Genomic DNA, 25,349 nt, shown 5'->3' on the forward strand with positions numbered 1-25,349 from the left:
CAGACAGCCAGACGGACTAATAAATAAGTTCAGCAGCTGTCTTAATTTCACAGTTCGATTTTTCGATTTTCGCTTTAATTAATAATAAAAGCCCTTAAAAACAAGTTGCAAACTTTTTCAGCAAGTGTCTCATTGCGCTAATTGCCAGAAAGTTAATCGAAGTCACTCAGTTAACTGTCTTTTCGAAAAGCATGTTTAAGAACTTTTTCGCCACCTGCATTGAACTGTGTCAAAGGCTTTCGTTTAGCTAATTGGCAAAAACAAGTGAATCAATGCGCGCGAGAGGCAAACTAAAGTAGCTTCGATGTGTTGACAGCTTTGCCACGCCCCCTTTTGCCGCCTGCCCCTTTGCTAGGCACTTGTATGTGCGAAGACAATATTTGATTTTTCGACTTTGGCAGCGTGCGAAACTCGTTAATTTTGCACAGCTCCCAAAGGTAGGCAACACTTTTTTTGCGCACTAACTTTGCATATGCAGTTATTTTTGATTTGCTTTGTTTTGCCTAAGCATACGCCCACACACACACACACACACGTGTACGCACGCATACAAAGGCAAAACAAACGCGCGTCGCTGTCGCTTTGGCAACTTGTTGCGCGCTAGCACAAAAGAACGAACTCAAAACAAAGCGAGAAATGCGTGGGAACAAACGTGGTGAGCGGTGGTGTGCTCTGGAGTAGTGTGGTGGGTGGTTGATGGGTGGGCAGTGGCAGTGGAAGTAGCAGTGGCCAAAGCAAAGCTCGCTCGCGTTGAATATTGAGTGCAAACTCAAGCGTTCTTATGCGCAAACAGTTCGTATGCCTGCGAGTGCGTCTGTGTATGTGTGTGTGTGTGTGTTAATCCAAAAACACACACGCATAAACTTGTGTTGCTCTCTGCTGATTATTTTGAAGCGCGGACTGCGTTTGTGTTGTAATTGTTGTTGTTAATTAACTGAAATCGCATTAATAAAGTTACTTGAAGCGAGGCACACACTTACACTCACACGCATACACACACCCGTTTACGTACATACATATACACAAAGCTGCCGCAGCGCATAAAAAGTTTTAATTGGCAGGCGACGAAGTTGACCTGACCTCTAGCCAAAGCCCCACAGGCACACACACGTACACACACACAAAAGTCGCGAGCAATTTTTAAGTGCATTTTGAAATGAATACACATACATTCCCACACACACACACACATACATACAACCACGAGCACAGGATGCTTATTGTATTTACAGATGCGTGTTAAAATCGGATATATTTCGTTTTTGCTGTGTGTGTGTGTTTTGCATTTGAAAAATCAGCTAAATTATATTGTGTGAAAACTTCTATATTTACAAAATATTTTAATTTCATTTAATGCGCACTGCAACACGCATTTCCCATTAACTTTTAACACATTCACATTTATTCGAATTGCAACCGCCAAAAATGTTTGTCGGCATGCTTGAGCGAATTTTTTGCATTTGAGTGAAGTTTGCATATAGTCGAGTGCTTCGCATAGACCGCATCTGTTGCGCCACAGTGGTGCAAAACGTCCAATTAGCTTGGCATGCAATTCGTATGAAATGTCTTAACTACTTAACAAGTAAATGGAAACTTAGAAACTAACTTAGTAATTTAAATTTATAGAAAATATCATATCATCAAATATTTATATGTTTAATATTCAATAAATCACACTTGCTGCATCGAATTGAGTGTCAATGTACATTTGCCCTCGTAACAGTTCCATTTTGAGTTAACATTAACATTGAGTGAGTTTTTGGCATGCGACTTCAGTAGTAGCAGCAGTTCAATGCGAGCGAAGTTAACAGCGCAGCGTGCATTAACATTAACAGCAACAGTGGCCTGTTAAGCGAAACTCACTCAACAACTTTTGACGTTGGCCTGTGCTGGATTTTGTTTTGCTTCAGTTTGTTTTGTGCGCGCGTTACGAACGGTTCAGATTGCCGCGTGTTCGTGTGTGTGTGTTGTCGTCGTCGCATCGTCGCCGTCATCATTGTCGCCGCCACCGTCAACGTCGTCGTCTACTTTGGCGTAGTCGCAGTCGCAGTTCGTGCGAAACTGTGTAAATGTACGTGTATGTGTGCGTGTATTTCTTTGCTCTGCTTGCGCGTCGATCAGCGTCGGCAGCAGCAGCGCAATGATCTTTCAATATTTTTGTTGTTTTTTTTTTCTGTTTGCTTGTGGACTGGTGAGCGTGTGTGTGAGTGTGTGAATAATAAAGGCAAAAATGCTTGAGCAATAAACTGCAATAGTCGAAAGCCAAAGCGAAAGATAACAAAACAAATGTTGAAAAATTATTCACAACAATTAATAATTACATTTTTTTCTCATCTTTATGCTAGTGTGTGTGTGTGTGCGTTTCTTATGTGTTAGTGAATGTGTGTGTGTGTGGGTGTGTGAGCGCAGCTTAAAAAGAATTGCATGTGAAAAACGAGTTCTTGCAGCCAAAACGAAGCAAGAGGCTAAGAGAAGAAAAAAAGGGTTCAACAAAAGCCACAAAATAGCGAGAGCGCAACAAAAACAGAAAACACACACTAAAAACAAGCAGCAGTTGTCGAAGAAGAAGAAATAGCCGCAGAAGGTGAAGCAGAAGAAGAATTCCCATTAAAATTTACGCTCTCTCTGGGTCGCTCTCTTTAAACGTGATCTCTCCCGCTCGCTCGCTCGCTCTCGTTACCTGCGGCAGGTGTGCGTGAGCGTGAGAGCGCTAAGCGTTGAGTGCGAATGATGGCGTAAAGAGCAATGCTGATAGATCAATATGACGACGACGTTTAACATTTGTTTAACGTTGTGTCTTGTGTTCTTTTTCTTCTTCTTCTTCTTCTGATGTTGCTGCTGATCCGTCTTCTGTCTTCTGTCTCCTGTCTTTTTCCCGCACACACACGCCCTCTGTTATTATCGTTGTTGTTGTTGTTATAATTGTCTATTGCAGGCACAATAAAATGGCAGCAGAGAAAATGCTCAGCAAAAATATAAGAAGCGGCAAACCTCATTGAAAATATAAAATAAGAAAATAACAACGAAAACTTTTTTGCCAAGTGCACACATACAATAAAACAAAAAGCCGAAAAAGAAGAAACAAAAAACAAAACAACCGAAAAAAGTGAGAAAAAAATTAAAGCAGCAGCAGCAGCAGCCGCAGCGGCAAAGTAACAGACAAGCTACAGCAACAACAACTGGCGCAAATGAAGCAAAGGCAGCGACGATCGTTGGCGTCGTCGCTGCGGCGCACCAACAAAATACCAGCAGCAACAGCAACAACAGCGACAGCGACAGCGCCGTCAGCAGCAGCTTGGCTTAAAATGCCGTCGACGACAGCGCTGCTTCTGTTGTTGCTTTTCGGTTTGGACAGCTGCTCATGTTACGCGGGTAAGTTCTGTCTCCTCCTCTGTCTCTGTCTCTGTCTTTTTCTCGTGTCCCTGTCTGCATCCCCTACTTTCGTTCACTCGCTCGCTTGCTCTGCCTTTATTATTATTATTATTATTATTTCTTTTTATTTTCGGCGTGCCTTGCAAACAAGTACAAAACAAACAGCCCGTGGGAATTTTTCGCTGGTTCAAAGCATAGCCAGGAAATTAGGCAAAAGCGAGCGAAGAGCATTTAGTAGCAGGCGAAGCAGTATAAGAAGTTTTATAAGAAATAGTATAAGTTGTAGTATAACAAGTTTTTGTAGTGGAAATTGTAGTCGAGATGGTTTGCTAAATGAAGTTTGTAGTAGAACTTTTCGTAGAAATTTTAGTAGTAGGTGATTTAAATAGTAGCTGGAGTTTTGTTAGTTTAGCCTCGAGCCGTTTTTAGCTTAGTTGCTTTTGATAATTTGTGTCGGGTTCTGTTATCAAATGAAGTCAAACAAACTGACCTCAAAAAAACAGTCACTTGAGCGATTTACACGTGTCTTTCAAATGCAAGCCACTTGAGTGTGTGTGTGTGTGTGTGTACGCACACGCACATGTTTGCAGAAGTACAGTGTGCACTCAGTTGAGTGCACACAAAGGCCAGTTTAGTAGTTATGCGAGATGAGTTTTACATTATTTTATACATTTTGTTTATGCATTTTTGGTTTTACTGAAGCCGAAAGTAAATTCAATAGTGAAAACTTGCTTAGTCAGACATAGTTTTCACTGTTTTGAAGTTATTACATTAGTTTATATAGAAATGTAAATTTAAATGTGAAAATTCTTCAAGTTTTCACTTAACTACAGAATGCACAATAAGAAGAACAAACTTGAAATAAATTGTTATTGAAAACGCAAACAATCAAAAGAAAGATACATGCTTATTATCTATTATATTTGTAACTTTTTTTTTTTTTGGAAACATCACATAATTGGAATGTATTTTAGGGAACCTTTGAGAGGCCTACGCGCAACGGTGCAGACAGTAGACTTATAGAGTAGGAGTGACAAGAAATTCCAAATCAAGTGGGAGTCGCGAAATATAAGATTTTTCAATACAGAGACTGAGACTGAGACCGAGACGAGATTCATTCTGTGCTATTTAAGCGGAAGAATGTGTGCAACACACAAAAAAGACTAAATTTAGATGGGAGAGAGATGGGCAAAGAAATTGTCTAGGTCGGTATTTTTAGGCAATCAAATTAGGTTTGATATCATAACTGATTTAAATTGCACAAATTGTCCAATTACTTGCAGGCTTAAGTAGAATACTTTTGGGCTTATTTATAGCAGACACCTGTCTAATTAAGCACTGTCAGCTAAAAGAGATGAGAACGATTAGCAAAGAAGCATTATTGTTAATTTGTTTGTTTAGATTATATAGATAATTAATCTCGGAGCTTACATGAGTAAAACAGTAAATTACAAAGTTGATGCTGGAAAGAGGAAATCACTCTTCTCTGATGCGTTTAATCCTCTCTCTGACTCTCTAACTAGCTCTGCCCCATGTTGCACGAATACGTGTGCATTTAATTCAGCAATTAACGGCACACTTTGTAAATTAATTATAATCAAATAGATTGTTGGCTTCTCTTTTAATCATTGTCACAAATAAATTGCCTCGCTGATTAAATTCAATAAAGTGGAATTTTGTTTGTGATATGTTTGATAAGAATTTTCTTTTTATTCGAAATGCAATTTATTAAATATTTTCTAAAGAGTTCGTCAACATTACATAAATATTACTATATATTAAACCTGTGTGTATTTTGGGCATATTTACAATTGTATTTTATTTATTTTTATCACTTTATCGCACATTAAATTTCAGGTATTTAGTGCTTTATTTTTTCAATTGGTTTTTAATACTGATGCCACTTGAATCCATTTCTATTCCCAGTTATTCTCCCCCTCCACCCCCGCCACCACCATTTAAATATTTACAAAGCCTATTTTATTTCCATGTGAATAATCATCGTTGTTCCATTTCATTTCAATCCATTTCATTGCGTTTCGTTTCACAAATATTTCGAATTTCAATTAGCTAAAAATATATAATTGAAATAATTGCGTTAATTGAGATACCGAAACGCAAAACAATAACAATAAGAACACCCGAAAATTTCAACAATTATCCAATTTGTGGAAAACAAAACTAATTAATGAATGAGAGGAGAGAATGAATACCTGTAATTGCTATGTGAAATGGTGGCATTAGAATTCCGAATTCAGAATTCAGAATTTTTAACGCCGTTCCCAATTATCGAGCACCACAAAATACTTCAATAAAATTTCAATTTTCTGTTGTCTCTATCGCTCTCTCTATCTCTTCTCTCTCTCTCTCTCTCTCTCTCTCTCTCTCTGTGAATATGTTTGTTGTTGATGTGCATATTTGTTATTCTATATATATGTTTGAATATATATGCATGAGATTCTCGCTTTGACATCGAATTGGACTTGTGTGTGGGGTGTGTGGTGAGTGTGGAAGGGGGATGGAGGGAGGGAGGGAGGTAAAAGGTATGGGGAAAGATCAAATATTAAATATTACATTACACACACAACAAACATTGTCGTAGTCGAGTTAATTAACAGAACAAGTCCCGCAATTTGAATTTGTAATGCACATTTCACTTCGTCAAATATAAACACGACAATCTGTGACCATCGAGACAAGATTAAATTAATAACGCCCAATTCGAAAATGTCGGGAATTGTTTTTCGAAAATTTGAAAGAGCGAAGTGGGACGAAAATTTTATAATGTTTGAAATAGATATGTAAATATTTCTTAGTTCTCTATAAATCTTACAAATTTTCTTACTTACTTACTTCGAAACTAAATTAAAATTGTATTTAACTTGTAATTAAAACTTGGAGCTGATTGGTTTTTAACTTAAATGCTATTTTAATCTTGGATTTTGCATTTATTTTTTAGTTTTCTGTACATATTGTGTATAATATACTTTTTAACTGTCAAAACTTGCTCTGAAATTGGCTATAAAAAGTTTCAATTTCTAAAAAAGTTTGCATTGAATAGCATTTTTAATGTTAACACATTTTCAAGTTCATTTTTTATTAGCATTTTCAATTATATTGAATCTCTATTGATTACATTTATGTATTCTACATATTTCATACTTATTCAACTTAAGAATATCTCTGCACAAATTAAAAGTCTGACTTTTATTATAGTTCCACTTCTATAGACTGTAATACTTCTCCATTGATTTCAATGTTTAATTATAAAACGTCTTTAACACGTTTGCATACTATACAATTATTAGATTTATGTTACACCAAATGCTGAAAAAATAGAATTTTTAAAAGTTATTTAAGAAATACTTTTGTATGACAAAAAAGCATACTTAAAACAGGTCTGGTATATTTTGCACTGAATGGTATATTTTGAATTTATAATTCAGTATATATTTAGTATTTTGTGGTATATTAATTCGGTATATTTTAAAGTTTTAAAGTTTACACGATTGTAGCTTTCTTACTTGTTTTCTTTATCGTCTTTATTGTATTTTTGATATATTTTAATGGAATGAAAACATTGCTTAATTTATTTATTATCTCTCCATATATGCTATATATTTCATATCTATGCGATTAGAGAATTGTTGTAAAATATTCTCCCAATTTTGCTTAAAAACTGCAGCAACATGCAATACTTCTTTTTCCTTAGTTTTCTGGGGGGAAAGAAACACTTGAACCGCATTTTATTTGCCTCTGAAGTGGGTGTTGTTTCTTTTGAGCTTTGCGTTTTGTGTGGGTGGTGAAGGTCATTGAGAAATTTGTATATTGAATATGCATTTTAGGTAAATATTGCCTTATTTTTCACCTTCAGTGAATTCACATAAAAGCAAAAGCAAAACCAAAATAAGCGACGCCAACGCAGCGTCAACACTTTTTTCACAATGTTTTCGAGTTTTATTTTACTTTTATTTAATTTCACGCTGTTGTTGTGGGAATATAAACGATAGCTATGTGATTTATTTAAGAATTTCGCAATATTTATTTACATATTAAATATGACGCGACTCGTCGGGGAAACTGCTGATGAAGCAGCTCGAAGGATGAAGTTTCCCGTTTCCCATTTTCAGTCTTTCATTTGCACTGTCTCTGGGCATATTATCAGCTAATTATCTGTCTCAGATTGGACATCCAATCAGTTTGCTGTGTGACACCTGTTTTGTTGTTGTTTGCACTGGACGAAGAGTCCAAAGAGTCTCAGTCTTTTTTTTTCGAAATTGTTTGTGCAGCTGTTTGCCACTTTCTTTGCATTGGCGTTGCATGTGAATTTTTGTCAGTCGCAAAACGAAGAAAAAAAAATATAAGAATTCTACAGTCGAGTGTGCTCGACTTTGAAATACCCGCTAATACGCATTTGAGGAAAGCAAAACACTACGGTATAAATTTTTAATATACCAAATATTATACTAAGTAATTATACCAAAAAAATACTAAAAAATATACCAAATGTATATTGGTATATTGATATAGTACAAAATATTCTAAATATAAAAATGCAGTATAAAATATACCAGATTAACATATAGCATAGCATACTAAAATATACTAAATACTTTATTCGGTATATTGAAATAGTACTGCTTGCATAATGTACCGTAGAGTACAAAATGTACCAGAATGTCATATACCAAAAAATTATAAAATATACTAAAGACCATATTTGGTATATTGATATAGTAAGACAATCTAAATATACCATAGATTACAAAATATTCCACGTATGTATTATGTATACCATAATATGTAAGTTGGAGTTATTGTCCATGCAAAAGAATTTCTAAGATACGTTTTACAACAATCTCTGAGATCTAGGTGTTCATACGGAAGGTCGGACGGACAGACAGACGGATAGAGATGTTTTTTCTGCCTGTTACATACATTTCCTGCCTGTCACAAAACTATAATACCCTTCTACTTTATGTGTATTGGGTATTAAAACAGTTTCTCACAGTCGACTCACAACTTCTCCGATTACAACACACAGACAAAAAGCAAAAAAAAAAAAAATAAAAATACAGATAAATGATAAAAGGTGCAGGCATAAATTTACCATATTTTTTGTACTGTTGACAAAGGCTTGCAACAATCTGCTGCAAATTGTGTGCAAAAAACTTGCATATCAATATGTAACATATTGAAATCGAGCAGATCTCTTGTTCTGATTACAACTGGCACAAAACAGAAACAGAACAAAAGCTTTCTGTTCTCCCGTTCTTATATACTATTAAAAAGGTTCAATTTTGTATTTATTTAAATTGATTGGTATTCGGAATTTTTTTCAATGTAAATTTCACAGCTCCAAACTTAAGCTAGTAAAACTGCTTTGGTTACTTCAAGTAAACATTTCATTTTGTGTTGCACTGAAATATTTCCCATTTTGTAAGGGGAGATTAACAATAAATATTTGCTGAACAATTTCTTGTTTATGTCTCGTCGTGGTAGTGCATAGAGAATTCGAGCATGCCCTGTTTATGTTTCATTTCACACATTTATGCATTTGAAATGCGAGTGTTTTATGTTTTTTTTTTGTCGATTTGAAAACTTTTCATCATTCTCACAGATCATTTTTTTCAGCTAGTCAGCAGGAGAATGTCTTTGTTCCAGTGACTCACAAACGGTGTGCAGTTTGACAGGAATTGCGTTGGCTTTGTTGTGTTTTGGTCATGTTTCTGATTATGCCTGAGAGCATAATTCAAATATTTAGCGCACAACCAACATTTTTGGTGGCAAGAGAGAGAAAGAGAGAGAGAGGGAGAGAAATATAGATTAGATAAATCATCTTTGTGTTATCCCGAGCATTGTTTTATTGCGCACCAAATTGATTGACCCACAAAACTGCAGCAGCAGCGGCTGCATCAATAATAATAACAATAATAATGCTAATAATAATAGAGGAGCAAACACAACAGCAACATGTGCCGCATGCTGCATGCCACAACACAAAAAAAAAAAATATAAAGCATGTGGTGCTCAACACAATTTTGTGCATTATTCTAATGCGTTTTTATTGACAATATAATCGCATTGCACATTTTGATGCTACATCAGCATCAACTGGCTTCAACTAGCTGCCTCATCAGCAGCAGCAGCAGCAGCAACGACGGCAGCAGCATAAATAACAATAATAACAATAACAATTATGCGATATGCAACACTATCCCATTCATTCTGTGTGGCGCCTCCCTTTGTGTCGTATGCAAAAGTGCCAACACAATGGCAAAAATCAGCAGGAGGCGGTCAAACAATTTTGGAATCTAGCAAATTACATTGCCCAATATTCGACTGTGGTGGCATGTGGCATGTGGCATGTGCGGCATGTGCTGTGCGGCATGTGGCATGTGGCATGAGTTGTGTTGTGTCGCTATTTTTTTTTTCTTTTCACGTTTTGTTGTTGTTTTCGGGCGATAACCGGTCATTGCTCACTTAAGTGCCCGCTGTCCTGTCACACGCGAAATGTGCCACAGTCGCAATCGCAGTGTCAGTGGCAGCCTCCTCGCTGCACTGCAGTTTGTGCCACACTTGCCCCTTTGCCTCCTTCTTGGCAGCCAAAAACTAATCTGACTTTGCGCCTCTTTCTGCAATACATATTGCTCTATTCCCCTCTATGAATTAGCTTGGGCAACAAAAAATCTTGTTTCAATTCCGTTTTATTGCCAAATAAAATATCTTAAAATTTTCGAGACCAAATTTACCTATAGCTAACATTTTTGTACAACTTTTGTTTCTTCTTTAGTTTAGTCAATAGTCATTTCGCCTTTACTTAAGCGGTTGACAAAGATTTTGTACAGAAATTGGTTTTCATATTTGTTGTTTAAATGATCTTAAACATTTTTGGCAACTATTTGTATAGAAATTGGTTTTATATTCATTTTTATACTATATTTGAAATGATCTTAAACATTTTTGACAACGATTTTCAATGTAATTGATTTCATATTTATGTTTATATCATTTCTAAAATGTTCTTACAAATTTTTGACAATCATTTGTATATTAATTGGTATTATATTTATTTTTAAAATATTTTAAAAATGAACTTTAACATATTTTTAAGTCTACAAATTAATTAGAGAAGGATTTAAAAGAATCGTTGGAAAAACAGCCTTTTACTCATTTCAGAATTCATTTCAACTGCCTTTGAAAAAAAAAATGTTGAAAAATAGAAAGGCTAACTTAAATAAACCTTTTATTTTTAATTGAAACATTTTATTTAACCAAAATAAGCTAATGCCGCAAATTGACATTAATTTAGATTATATAATAAGTTAACACACCAAAATTCAGCTTTCAACTAAAATAAAAAAAAAAACGAGTAAGATGAGACATTATTCTTAAAATATACCAATATACCACAAAAATACTAAAATATACCAATGGTAATATTTAGTATATTGGTATACTATTACATGCATGAGCGGAATTATTCTTTAAATATACCAAATGAATATACCGCAAATATACCGAAGCATATATTTGGTATATACTTTCAAAATATACCGTATACTACACAATATGAGTAGTGGGTATAAAAATAAACATTATATAAAGAGATTTCTAGAGAACAGTTTAATATATATATTTATATTCTAACTTTCGAATAAATTCAATGAAATATATTTCGTTTAATATTGACAGAGATTATAACAACGAAAGTTTATAACAGTTTTGTTTGGAATTTTGCAATTTGCCTAAATGGCAAATAACTCGCATACTTTCTGGACAAATCAACTGCAAAGCTGTCCGTTTATAGAGGTCTCACTGTAGCGATAAGACGAGCGTTGTTGTTTATTTTAATTGACTGATAGCTTTGTTGTCTTTTCAGTCTTGAGTTTTGGCTTTGCTTTGTAGAACAACGACAAAATAAAGGCAGAATGGTTAATTGCAATATTTAAAATTGTGTGTAGAAGCCACAAAGGAATGAGGCATGAGGCATGAGGCATGAGGCATGAGGCAATTGGCAGTCAAAGTTGTGTTGCAAAACAATGCCGCAATTGGAATTTAATTGCTTAGGAAATCGGAATTGTGGTACAGCTAACTGTTGTGTTAACCTTCCACTGGGTTTGGTTTGGCTTTGTTGTTGTTATGTTTTTGCTTAGCCTTAGCCTACGCTTTGCTTTTTAAGTATTCTAAAGTTTTCTCCTCGAGAACTTTGCTTGCTCTCGCTCTCTTGGCACACACACACCTTTTGTGTAATGTTTCCGTACCACACTCAATAAATTGTTGTTGTTGTTGTTGTTGCCGCTGCTATTGCTGTGATTTGTTGTTATTTGTTGCTGCTGCTGCTGCTCGCTTTGGCGCGCATTTCAATTAGCATTGTGCCACTTGCAACAAAGTGTAGAAAAACACCAACGAAAAATTAAATGGAAAAAATAAATAAAATGCAATCAAGTTGATTCGGTTTTTTTTTTTGGTTTCTTACTGTTGTGTTTGCTTTACCCCTCCGTCGTTTTTTACTTTTTGTGGCCTGTTGTGAGCTGCATTTTGAGCAGTCATAAATAATATTTCTTTATTTCTTCTCCCCTCGACTTGGTTCGTTTTTGAGGTTGAGCTAAGGTATTTGTACTTTTGCTGCTGCTGTGGTGTTTAGCATTTATTAAGCACCTAATGAGCTTACAACGCAAGCGGCGGGCACGTGCAACAACAACTTGCAACTTGGCCACATTCAATGGGTCAGCTGTAAAACAGAAAGCAATAATGCAGCAAAATTGCTGCAGCGAATAACTCAAGTGAGCGACTTTGTAATGCCCTTGAAAGCTAAAAAAATTCTAAGCGTAGATACTAGAAAATTCAAAAATATAAATAAAAGAAGTAGAATATAGAAATATAATAGTTAAAGAGAGACAATATAAACGACAGTAAAAGAGACTGAAGGAAAAGACGCTAAGCAAAAAAAGCTTCTATATTTTATATAGGTAGATATTTCAACATGAAAATAATAGGACAAATAAAAAAGTAACAATTATGTTTAAAAAAAATATATAATATTAAAAAAAAAACAATAATATAAATAAAATAATGTTAAATAAAATGATAATTCAGAAAAAAATTAATAGAATATATTACAATATACTACTAAATATTTATATTATAAATAAAATAAAAATTTAAATTAAAAATAATTATATACAATAAAACAAAAATGTGAAATAACATAATAATATAAAATAAAATAATAATAAAAAATAAAACTATAATATAAAATAAAAGAAAATAAAAAACAAACACAATAAGAAAGAAACAAAAAGAGTAAGAAATAAATGAGAAATAAGATAGTTTATTAGAGAAAAATGTCTGTTTATATATTCATATATATTGAAAAATATTGAAGTATGAATTATATAGATAGAAAAGCAGAAGACATTAAAAGACTTAAAGAAAATAATATGAATTTTAAATAAAAGATATTGAAAAATGCTAAAATAAAAATAGATAATAGAAAACTAAAGATAAATATATAAATAGATGAAGGTTTATAATAACTTAATCTGAAAGAAGAAAACATCTATTTCTACACCAAATTATTATTTCTTATTTAAATGAGAAATGTAACAATTGCAGTCAAGAATCTTCAGTGCAGATCAGCAAAGAGTATATTTAGTACTTTCGTGTTGGTTTAACTTGAAAATATAGCTCCTCCAACACTATCTTCGAGAGTAGCATGAAAAGTAAATGGGAAAAAAGTCAAATTCATGTTGGAACTGTTGAAATGGACAATAACAAAAAATAACCGAAGATTTATGGGCTTCGGCTTCGGCTTGAGCTTCTTCGACTTGGCACTAGAATTGTTTGTTGTAATTAATATGCTAGTGAGGCAGCCAGCCACTGATGAATCGACTGACTGCGTGAATGAATGACTGACTGACTGTCTGTCTGATTGTCTGTCTGATTGACTGCAACACTAAGAAGCAACGGCAACACTAACCGCAGCGGCAGCAACGTCAAACGATCAAGGCCAACGAGTTGATTGCGCTTGGGCCTCGTCTAAGGTGTGGAGAGAGGGAGCGGCAGCAAGAGGAGGGGGAGAGGGAAGCGAGGGGCACTGGGACGGGACCATGTCTCTGCAGGCCACTCGTTGAGTACCTGAGCTTACTGGTTACCTTTTACCGCATTTGCATAAACTGCAAACGAAATATCCAACATCAAAATGAAGTCCATGCAGCAATGAATAAATAGCTGACTTTTTGATGCGCTATCTAGCAAATATATGAATTTATAAATGTATATTTTATATATATTATGAATGTTATAAATTACAGCTGTAAAAATTCAATTCCGTATTTAGATGAGCAAAAATATTTATTATTTTATAATATAGCAAATATTCGTATTTGATTTTTCTAAGTTTGTCAGTTTAATTTATTCTTTTAACAATTGTGATTTGTATATTAAACTCTTATATTATAGAAATTCTATATTTAAAATGCTTCCCGCAATAGAGATTTTGTAGAATTATACTCGCTATCCATAGTGTAGAAGGGTATGATAAGTTTGTGCCCACAGGAAATATATGTAATAGGTAGACCCCAAAAAGTATATACATATATTTTTGATCAGCGTCAAAAGCCGAGACGATATAGCCATGTGCATCTACCCGTCTGGCTGTCCGTCCGTCCATCCGCATGAACATCTACATCTCAGGAACTGTAATAGATAAAGCTATAAAATTTCGATAGCACTTATATTGAATAAAGTAAATATTAATTAAATACACAATTTAACAAATATAAAGTTTTTTTTTTTGGAAAAATTCAATTCAAGAATTATTTTTTCTACAACAATCATTGCTATTATAGAAAACTCAAATTTATTAAATAAAGATTAGAAATGCTGGTTTTAAATCTAGTTTTCTTTAACCCACTTAATGTTAAAATATTAATTATACATAAATATATCGGAGTTACTGCTTTTAATTCAAATTTTCAAATAAATCTTAGAAATTCTGCCTTTAATTCTAGTTTTCTCAAACTAACCAATATAATTTAATAACATTTTTGCACATTTTAGTGTATTTAATAATATGTTTGCCTATTTTGTTACCCTTTTATAAGGTGTGACATAAGCGCTGACAAGTCGATAAAACTCTGTTGAAGCGTATCAAAAGCATTTACACTTTTTATTGCCGTATTACGCCTATAGAAGCCAACGTTGGCCAGGTGCAAATTGACTGCAGTCCCAGCCAGAGAGAGAGAGAGAGGGAGAGCAAACGAGAGAGAGAGATGGCTAATGGTGTGCATATGTGTGCGTGTATGTGTGTGTGTGTGTAAACGTTCTTCATGTCTGTCTGTTTGTGGCGACATTTGCAGTGACTTTGCGACGCAGCAATCATTAGACATTTCCGGTCAGAGTTGAACGACAACAAAAGCGAGTTGCACTAAAAACCTGCCAAAAGAACTGCAAAATTTTGAATTTTGCTAATAATAATTGAATTTTGAATGACTTGAAAAAATGCTTGAAAATACTCGTAGTAAAATATAGTATAAAGTAAATTTGGAATTTTGGTAATAATAATTTAATTTTGCTTTGGGATGTGTGGCAGTAACTTTAGAGCAACACAAACTCACATACATCTGCCTTTCTCTCTCTCTCTCTCTCTCTTGTGTGTGTGTTTAACTGCAGCGCCTATTGTTGGCAGTTACCTTTTCCCCTTTCCCTTTTCCCGACACTCTCGGCAGGTAGCTTTGAAACCCTTAACAAAAACTCTGGGCCTAGACACTGCTTCTGCTTCTCCTTCACCTCCTGCTGCTGTTGTTGTCAGTGGCCTCTGACCACCAACCGATGGTCGGTCTGGTCGGTCACTCACATTGCTGTTGTTTGGCTTTGCCTGCCTCTGCTGTTGGCTCCATGACGATATGGCGTTTAGATAAACGAGTTAGCACTGCGCCAACTTGCCCATTATCATTCCCTTCCCTATTTTGGTCTCCAGACTTTTCCAGCTCAGCTAATAAATATCTCATAATGATGCAAAAATGCCAATTACCCAAATCAAGCTTCAACCTCACTGAGTCTGCTTAATTGTCATACCGAAAAATCTTTGTTTTGTTTTTCGTTGACAAAACTTCTCTCAGTCATTTTTGGACATTATTGATTTTATGCTACGATTTTCTCTATATATGTATGTGTTGAAATATTTCAGCAAAAATATCAGTAAATTTTAAACATAATCTGAACAAATTTTGTTCAGTTTTATCTATAATTGTTTAAAATACTTCTGATAAATCTTAACAAAAACTTAAACATAATTTCAAAATTTTATTTTGTGCAAAATATTGTTCAACATTTGAAGCTATTATTTTTATCTAGAATTCTACAAATATTTCAACAAAATTGTAAGCATAATCCAAGCATTTTTCTAATGCAGAATATTTTTCATTTTTATCTATAATTGTTTCAAAAAATGGTTTCTCTGCGTATATATCAACGAAATTTTATTCATTATCTAAACATTTTTCTGATATTATTTATACCAAGGAGAACAGGTTAATTTTTGCTAAAATATTGCGGAATATTTCTGCAAAATTATCAACATAAACAAATTATATTAATTTAATATTTTCTCTTTTCTTTTTAGGTAAGTTTCTTCTTCATTAGATGATTCAATATTTATTTTGTGGAGCAGTAAGTTGTTTTTTTTTCAAATTTTATTTTATATTTTCATCAATTTAAACATGAACTCAATATTCAGCAATTTAAACAGATAAATTTAATTGGCAGTATTGTTTATTTTAAACTTCTCTATTGCGACGCCTCCCACTTGATTTCTCTGTCTGTTGTATTTCTATTTCAAATTGGAAATTCCAAACATTTATTCATACGTTTTTGTGATAATTTCTCCATTGTGTGTTTGCATTTTGCAACGTTAATTGGCTGCCGCACGTCGCAGATGGCAAACTTATTTGTTGTTAATTGCAATTTTGATAAATGAAATTGTTGATGGAGCACCAAGCACTATAAAGCTGAATTATGATGTCCTCGGGCTGTGTTCAGCCTTCCGAGCTCTACAGCGCAACATAGCAAATATTTTGGTAAGGTCAGGAAGGCTCAATTGGCTTTGGAATGTCCTTGTCTATTTCCCTGGAACTTCTCTCTCTCTCTCTCTCTGTGCTAATGCCAATAGTTGGGGCATTTATTTATGGCTTCCAGAACACGCCTCCTCCACACACAATGCGAAGGAATGGAGAAGGGTACGAGGGGGGAGAGGAGGTTGGGTTTGGAGTACTTTTTAGCTAGCTCTCTCCTCGCATTGCTAATTTTATTATGCACATATTTTATATTCTTTTACACGCCTTATCAACTTTACATAGACTTGAATCTGAGCACGCCCTTCTCGTACCTGTAGGCGCAATCACCTGTACCCCCCCCGCCCCCACCAATCCCTTTGCTGCCCTTGAAGAGCGCTTCGTCTGCATTTGCATTGTTGTTGGTATTTGTTCATTTTGCTGTAGATTGTGTGGCCCGCAAGCAAAACTCGGACGGGTTTCAGTTGACGCTTTTAAATATTAAATAAGCCCAGCGAGAGAACCACCACAACAACAACAACAACAGCAACAGCAACTCTTGTGCACGTTGCCAACTCTTTTGTCTGTGCTCCGTTGCTGTCCCTTTCCCTACTCCTCTCCCTCTTCTCAGTCTCTAACTGTGCTTGAGTCTGGCAGTTAGCATTTAAAGTTGTTCAGTTTTGCCATTCTACTGGCTGACCCAACTCCTGCTTTCTCGCTCTCTCTCTCTCTCGCTGAAGAAACAAGTCTTGCAGCTTGCTGACAAAATGCTGCCGCCGTATTCTCAGCGGCCATCACTTGAGCTGCTTGAGAGTCGTTGTGTCCAGAGACCAACCGACCGACAACAACAACAAGAACAACAATTGTCTCATCTTTGGCCTGGCCTGTGGTTGTGTTGCATGTGGCATGCGGCAAGCACCATCATTGTGGCCACTTTTTTTTGCAAGTTCTTTCTCTTGCACCTTTCTCGACTATTCTTGCACACTTTTCACTTGTTATTGTGCTTTATGACGCCTTGACGTATGCCACAATTTATTTTCATTTCATACTATATACTACATACATACATACATACATATATGTATAACCTGCATTCGCCGATCTGTCGAGAATTAGCCCTGCGGCTTTTTTCATTTCTTGCGTGTTTTACGCTTTGTTGACGCTCTTGACCAAAAGATGGGCTAAACGAAAAGACACGAAGGTCTTACGCATGTAAAAGGCATCAAAAAGAATTGCATCGAAAATGGAAATAATACGATGAGAAGAAATACCAGAAAATATACCAGAAACTTGTAGAACTTTTTTAAAGATATTATAAAATATGTTTTCAACAATAATTTATTAAATACATTAAAAAAATGTGAAGTACATTTATTTTAAATTTAAAATACTTAAAATAAATACTAAAAAAAACAAAAAAATACAAATAAAGTAAAACTAAATTCAGTGAACCAAAATGAGTTGGTTTTAATATCGAAATTAAACATATTATATAATTGATTGCTGAAGTAAAATTCTAAAATGAAATACTAAAAAAATACTTCAAATACTAAATCGACAAAACAACATAAAATTAAACTTTCAACTGTAACATTGAAATAAAACAAAGTAAAGGAAAACAACAGTTAAAATAAATTAAATATTAAACATAAATACAAAATATACTAAAACAGAATAATACTGAAATCTATGAACTAGAATGAGTTGGTTCTAATATCGAAACCATATTAAATAATTAACTGATGACACGAACAAGCAGCTTAAATGAAACTAATAAAAATAAACTCAAACTCAAAAGAACAATCAGATTTGGCTTTTAATAAAAAATAACTGCTTGATATTTCGTCATAATTGCAAAAGGAAACTTAATGCATCAAAGTACTCACTTTGATTAGATTTTTTTATGTTCATATTTTTTATCCCCCACATTTTCGAAAAAAAGTAAATCGAGGAATTCAAAGAGCTCTATTAGCACGAAGTTGCCCCCAGAGCTGATATGGTATGGTAAAAGCGAATAAAGCCAATGCATTCAGGTTTCTTATCAAAAGTGTTGTGCTCCACATATTTTTTTTTGTTTAATTCCGTAAATCACATTGTAAACAACAAGAAAAAAAGAGCGTTGAAAAACATTACCTAGCAATTGTTAACAAAAGTGTGAGTTGTTGTTATCATTGTTGTTGTTGTTGCTGTTGCTTATAAGTAGTACTCTGTGGCATGAAATTTGTCGTTTGTTGCTTTGGGGATTGTTGTCTCTGGTTTATGATTATTATTATTGCGATTAGTAGTCAACCAGTCGTCGGCAGGTTTTATCAGGTAGTCGTCGTAGTCGCGCATTGGATTCCCCCGAATCCGTGTTGTTGGCCCAAGAGGTCGCTGCTATGCCAACCAGTTTTTGTCACCACACACACAAACATTTATGTTTTGTCGTAATAGCCCAACACACATGCATAATAATAATAATAGTAATAATAATAATAGCAACAAGAACAACAAGTGCAGGTTATCGCTGCGCCAGCGACTTAGAAACGGATTCCAGGGCTTTTTTCGTTTCGAGGGGGCGAGTGAATTGTTCAGCGGTCGGGAAGGGAAGGTGTCAGCAGTTGTTTTTTTTTGTTGGTGTGTGTATGTTGTTTGCATTGGCCACACAGCTAATGAGCGTCATGTGCGCCAGATTGCTAAGCATTTTGCTGTGCTTTCGCTTATCGTTTATCGGTTATCAAAACCAAAAAAAAAAATACATATTTGAAAAAAAAAAAATGAACGCAAACCTCACCTCAATGATGGATGTTGCACTGCGATTAGTTAATTCCAAAATGGAAGGTTGTCGCAACACACACTGAAAATGTGGGCCAGAAAAGCAAAACGAGTTGAGTGTTGAGCACGCTTGTTGCCTGCTTTGTATTTTGCTTTTGTTGCCATGCCATTTGCATGAATCATATGCATATTGATCTCGGATCTTGGAAGCTCAAAGCTCGCTGCTCTCTCACGCAGCTGAGTCACTTTTTTTTTGTTGTTGTTGGTTGCCAAGTGCAGGGCGCCGCGTTGACCTGGCCGAAACAAAGACATGAGAAACAGAAAGAGAAAAAGAAAAAGAGAGAATGAAACGAAAATGAAGCAAAACGCAAAACAAGAAACGGAAATGTTTAACGGCGACAATCGGCGACAAATTATGTAGAATTTCTGTTTCTGGCTGCTTGTTTTCATTATTATGCACAGCAGCGACACCTAGTGGCCATTGTTGGCATATTAATCATATTTGTTTACCCAATATGCGTCACATAGCAAAGCAAAACTAAACAAAACGAAACGTGGCTTCAATTGCATTTTATTTACACATTTCGTTTGCTTTCGGCCTAATGCGATACCTTATTTAGATAATTCTGTTTGGCTCCATGCGCCATCCAAGCTAATTAAATTAGTCATATTTCCGTTTTTCATTTAGTTTACTAGATGTGGCAACATTTTATGGTTTGATTGCATTGACCAACCCCAAAATGTCTTAATTTGAATTGGGGTTTCTTTTAATAGAAGTCAAGTAAGCTATTAATTATTATGACTGAAGCGTCTTTAAAGTACTCTTTTTCCCATTAGCTTCAATTGATGATTATGATTCTTTGGTTAACTATATAAAGTAATAAAATACTCAGGGAAGTTATTTGACTTTGTATAATCTTTATATAGTATTCAGCAGAAAAGTTCTAATTTAATTGCTGACATCATCGAGCATTATTCAAACTTTATTTTATTGATTAAATTCAATGTGATTTCTATTCTTTATTAATAAATAAAGGAGTTGTAACTTGTTGTAATTAAATATTTAACTTATTTAACTCTATTTAATCTGAATATAGTATTCATAAGAAGAGTTACTTAAGGAAGTATTCGGAAGAAGAGTTCTTAATCTATTGCTGAGATCATCGAGTATTAATCAAACCTTATTGATGAAATTCAATTTGATTCCCGCTGAAATCTTTGTATTTCTTAAGCTGTTATTTGGATTAGTCAACTTACACTTGAATTCATTTTATGCGTCAAATGCAAAAACAAGTTTTTCCACTGAAAAAACAAAGTTGACCAATTGACAAGTTTCCCTAATTCCGACTAGTCAGTTTATTGGCGATAAAACTAAAAATAATTTATGGCATTTTGTAATGATTTGTCTGTAATTTAATTGAGTTATCCCCGCGGCGTCAGTGGCAGCGGCAACTGGTTAAAAATTGAATTAAAATCAATCGTAATAGAATTTTCATAATTTGCATGTGTAGTATACATTCAATTAGATTATTTGAGAGGGGCAAAATAAATAATTGCGCACACTAATCGTGCGTGCGTGGGTGTGTTGTGTTGTGTTGTGTTGTGTTTACTTAGTGCATGTCGCAGGGCATTATATATGTGTATGTGCAACACATGCAACATGCCACAGCATGCCGCAAGCAGCATCAGCATAACACACGCAGTCAGTATGCATATCATTCTCTCCATTATGATGTTTATGATAATTTGAAATACAAATTTTACACTTGTCGCATTCATTAATGTCCCAATCCCTTCACCTAACACTGAACGCATTGACACATTCCTACTAAATGCAAATTGTTTATCGAATAATGGTCACAGGGTGAACGCACTGCACTGCACATTGTACAGGCGCAGCACAGGGTGGTTGCGGTTCAAGCGGTTTATTTGCGGCTTTTATGGTTTTATTAGTTTGTCAAGTTATCTGACAGTTAGCAATAATGTGCCCACGCTTAGTAGCCTCCTCTCTCTCTCTCACTCTTTGCCTTTGTCTCTTTAATCACTTGCAAAGTGCTATTCAACGCTGCTTTAATGGGATTCCCTTAGCAAGCTCATTGCTATGCAACGAGTCCTCTTACCAGTCATAGCTATCTGCTGTGACACAGTTTAAGCTAACTATAGCCACTTGGCTGACTGCTATGTAACTCTTGATCAAGTTACTTGCTATGAAACGTTTTCGCAGTTAAAGCTAACTGCTGTGCACAAGTTTTTTAGCTACTTGTCTGACTGCTATGCAACTATTACTTTACCAAGCTGCTTGTTATGAAAGTTCTCGTAGTTCAAGTTGATTGCTCTACACAAGTTGCGACTGTTATTGAATAACATGAATATTGACCCGTTCGGTATTGGACCATGCCTCAATTGTGGAACATTGCTTGCTATGTAACGCTGCTTTAATGGGATTCCCTTAGCAAGCTCATTGCTATGCAACGCGTTCTGTTACTGGTCATAGCTGTCTGCTATGACACAGTTATAGCGAAGTGCTGTGAGCAAATTCTTAGATGCTTGCTATGAAACTGCAAGTTCTTTAGCCACTTTGCTAGCTGCTATGCAACTCTTCCCTGATCAAGCTGCTTGCTACGTAACGTTTTCGTAGTTCAAGCTGATTGCTCTGCACAAGTCGCGACTGCTATTGCACAGCACCAATATTGACCAATTCGGTTTTGGAGCATGCCTCAAAATCGTGGTCCACTGCAGCAAATGCAGTGTTATCAAGTGGTCTCCTCGACTTTGACTCGCTTGTTGCGTTTGCTATGCCAGAGCTATTTGATAGTTTGCGTGCGCGCCATCGGGGAACGTTTGGCATTTGCTTTGGAATGCACATTGTTGTTGTTGTTGCTGCTGTTGTTGCTGTCCGCTTCATGTTCCGAATTCCTTAAGCTCCCCCAATTCGCGTTTTGTTGATGTACTACGTAGTTTGCTGCTGTCTTTGGTTTTGGTTTCGGTTTCTGTTTCGTTTCATGCTGGCTGCCTTGTTTTGGGTGCATATGTGTGTGAATGTGTGTGGTCTATATCAACGTTTATGTGCTCTTTAAGTTGAAGAGTATGTGTAGGGTATAGAGAAATATTTAGAGAATTTGAATTAGTTTTTAAAGTAACTGTATAATTTTAAAGTCATTTAATTTCAATTGACTTGAGCAATATATTTGAAATTTAGCTATTTATTTTCTTAGGATCGGATAAAAAATTATGTGGAAGTTTGTAATAATTTTATAAAAATTACTTAATTTACTCAAATTTGTTAAATTTTGAAAAGTAATTTGATGTATTTAATTTGAGTAATATAATATATATTCCAATAATATACTGTTATACTAAATGATATATTAAACAACATACTAAATGAAATACTAAATAATAAACTAAATATGTAGAAATTAGAATCATTCTCATAAAAACTGTTGTTACACAACTTTTTATGCTACGAACTTCTTTAGAATCAATTTGATAGTAGCTTCAAATCTATATCTTACAGGGTATCTGCGCGTCGACTTATCAACTCTTAAGATTATGCTTACGTCTTCGTATTGTTGAGATTTTTGCTTGGCAGAAGCAACTTTTGTTGAAGCCCCGGTCCACAACGTTTTATAATAAACTTTCGTTTCATGGACTTTTATCTTTGGCTCTTTTGTTGCTGTTCTTGTTGTTGTTGTTGTAGTCGCTTCTGCTGGTTGTTGTTTGCGATTGTTTTTGTTGTTGCGGCTGCTCTGCTTTCGTACAATGCGCGGCGTTTATTATTTCTTTTTTCTTTCTTTTCTTTTTTTTTTGGGCTGCACTTACATAATTACATACCGTCATGTAAGCAAGTGAGTGTTTGTTTGTGTGTGTGTGCGGTAATTATTGTGTGTTGTTCAACTCTTTTTGTGCCATTTTGTTTACGCACCGGCACAACAATAACAACAGCAACAACAACGAGCGGCAACAACTGAATGGGAGACAAAACTGCAAGTAGAACGAGAGACAATCCATATGACAATTGGTTTTCATGCTTTGTTTCCACACAGAGAGAGAGGGAGACTGTCAGTCAACTGCTAAATCGAAGTTTAAGTGCCCGCGCGCTCCCGTTTTCCCCATTTCCTATCTCGTTCCCATTCCATTCCATTCCGTTTCGTTTCGTACCGCTAACAATACAAGTTGTTGCTTGTATTGTGCGAGTGTAGCGCTCTCGACTTCTGTCTGTCTGTCTGTCTGGTTGTCTGTCTGCACATCTTCTTAATTAATTTGACATAAATTGCAAGCATGACACACACACGCACACACACATACGCACACACAAACACACTCTCGCACATAGCGAAAACATTGGCATTGTTCTGACTTTTGTCTACTTTGGCCAAAGACTTAACCAGTTGCCGACTGCCACAGTCTACGCCAAAAGTTTGCATTCAACTATTGTAACTATGTGAGTGTGTGTCTGTCTCCTTCTTGGTGTGCGTGTGTGTGTGTGTGTAAAGACTTCTGTACGCAGACAACTTTCAAGTTAGCAGCTGGTCAATTGCTTGAACTTTGAATTGCTCGGAAGGCAGAGCACAATGTAAATGCTCATACACTTACACACACACACACACTTAGACGTGATGTGTGTGGTGTGTGGCGCCACCTATTGTCGGGAATGGCTAGATTGAATTTCTCGATGGTTGCAACTTAAGTAAATATGTGCATGTGTATTATCATCATCAGATGAGTGTAAATATTTGCCTTACAGCGCTGACGATTTTCAACATGCACATAAAAAGCAGCAGCAAATTGCAAAAATGTTCCATTTCCATTTCGTTTCAATTGTTGATTACGCAAAAGCAATTAATTTCAAGCGAAATGTTTAATTTGCAGAAATTTTATCCCTAAGGTTGTCAATGTGTGTGTACCGCTTCCATTTTGTTTCCACGCAGTTGTTCCATTCCAAATGTTTCTCTTAAAATTTGAGAATATTAAATTTGTGCAGTTGGGTTTAGAGTTACATTAGTTGTTTCAATTTCAAAGTTCGCAGTTTCAATTCCAAACGTTTCTTATTTGTTTCGATTCCAAAACGTTCCATATTCTGCAGTTGTGCTTTAGTTCACATTACTTGTTTCACTTCGAAAACTATAGTATTTCAAATTTTAATTGAAACTATTCTATGCTTGTTCCAATACCAAAACGTTTCACAGGATTATATATAACACTAATTAGCAACATTTATAATTTTTAATTCTAATTTTATTTCTGAAATAACTTTGTGCCGCAGATTTTGCTTGTTCCAATTTCAAAGCTGTAATTTGCAAAGTTGTTTCAATTCCAATTGTTTCGTGCCTGTTTCGATTCCAAAACGTTCCATATTCTATAGTTGCGCTTATGTTTACATTAATAGTTCTACTTTTAAAACTAAAATTTTTAGTTTTTAATAAAAATTATTCTATGCTTGTTCCAATTTCAAAACGTTTCATAGAATTCCAGATAATACTAATTAGCGACATTTCTCATTTCTCATTTTGAATTTTCAATTGTTTTATTTCTGAAATAAATCTGTGACGCAGATTTTGCTTGTTCCAATTTCAAAACTGTAATTTGCAAAGTTGTTTCAATTTCAAATGTTTCTATTCCAATACGCTCAATATATAATATGTAATTTTTAGTTTTTAATAAAATTTATTCTTATTTCACACAATTCTATATAATACTAATTGGCGACATTTCTTATTTTTAATTTTCAATTGTTTCACTTCTGATTTCTGGCTGTCTGTGTCATCTGAAGCTTGTCCATCAACTGCTGGCAAGCACTGTGGGGCGGCATGTCAGGTCTTTTGTTTTGTTTTGTTTTTAGAAAGTCGACAATGAGCATAAGGAAATTTTTGAGCCACTTACACGGCAATAATTACCTGACTAGAAGTCCACTTGATTGCGGCAACGTTGAAGGCGATAGCGATGTGCTTTTGGCTGTGTGAGAACTTGTGCCAGCTGCTGATAGACAACGACGACAATTGGCCTCAATGTCTGTCGCAGTGTCTGCTTGGGTGGCTTCAACTTGGCTGTTGGTTTATTAATTATGTGACCCACCAATTGCCTTCAAATGTTTGTTGCACTGATAACCAATTTGTTGTTGCTGTTGTTGTTTGTTTGGTCAGTTGAACAATTTGGCCAGCTTGTTCG

At 35.1% G+C, this 25,349-nt stretch overlaps 1 protein-coding gene across 1 annotated transcript in view; it reads left to right on the forward strand.

Annotated features, from left to right (window-relative positions):
- Positions 1-1,908: 1,908 nt before the first annotated feature.
- Positions 1,909-25,349, forward strand: part of LOC132795106 (protein sidekick) — a 112,886-nt gene continuing 89,445 nt past the window's right edge. Inside the window, 2 exon segments of the mRNA XM_060805584.1 lie at positions 1,909-2,071; positions 2,936-3,372. Coding sequence (XP_060661567.1) covers positions 3,189-3,372 — 184 coding nt within the window. The 5' untranslated portion in view covers positions 1,909-2,071; positions 2,936-3,188.

This window comes from Drosophila nasuta, chromosome X (assembly GCF_023558535.2).
Source record: "Drosophila nasuta strain 15112-1781.00 chromosome X, ASM2355853v1, whole genome shotgun sequence".
NCBI classification, from domain to species: domain Eukaryota; kingdom Metazoa; phylum Arthropoda; class Insecta; order Diptera; family Drosophilidae; genus Drosophila; species Drosophila nasuta.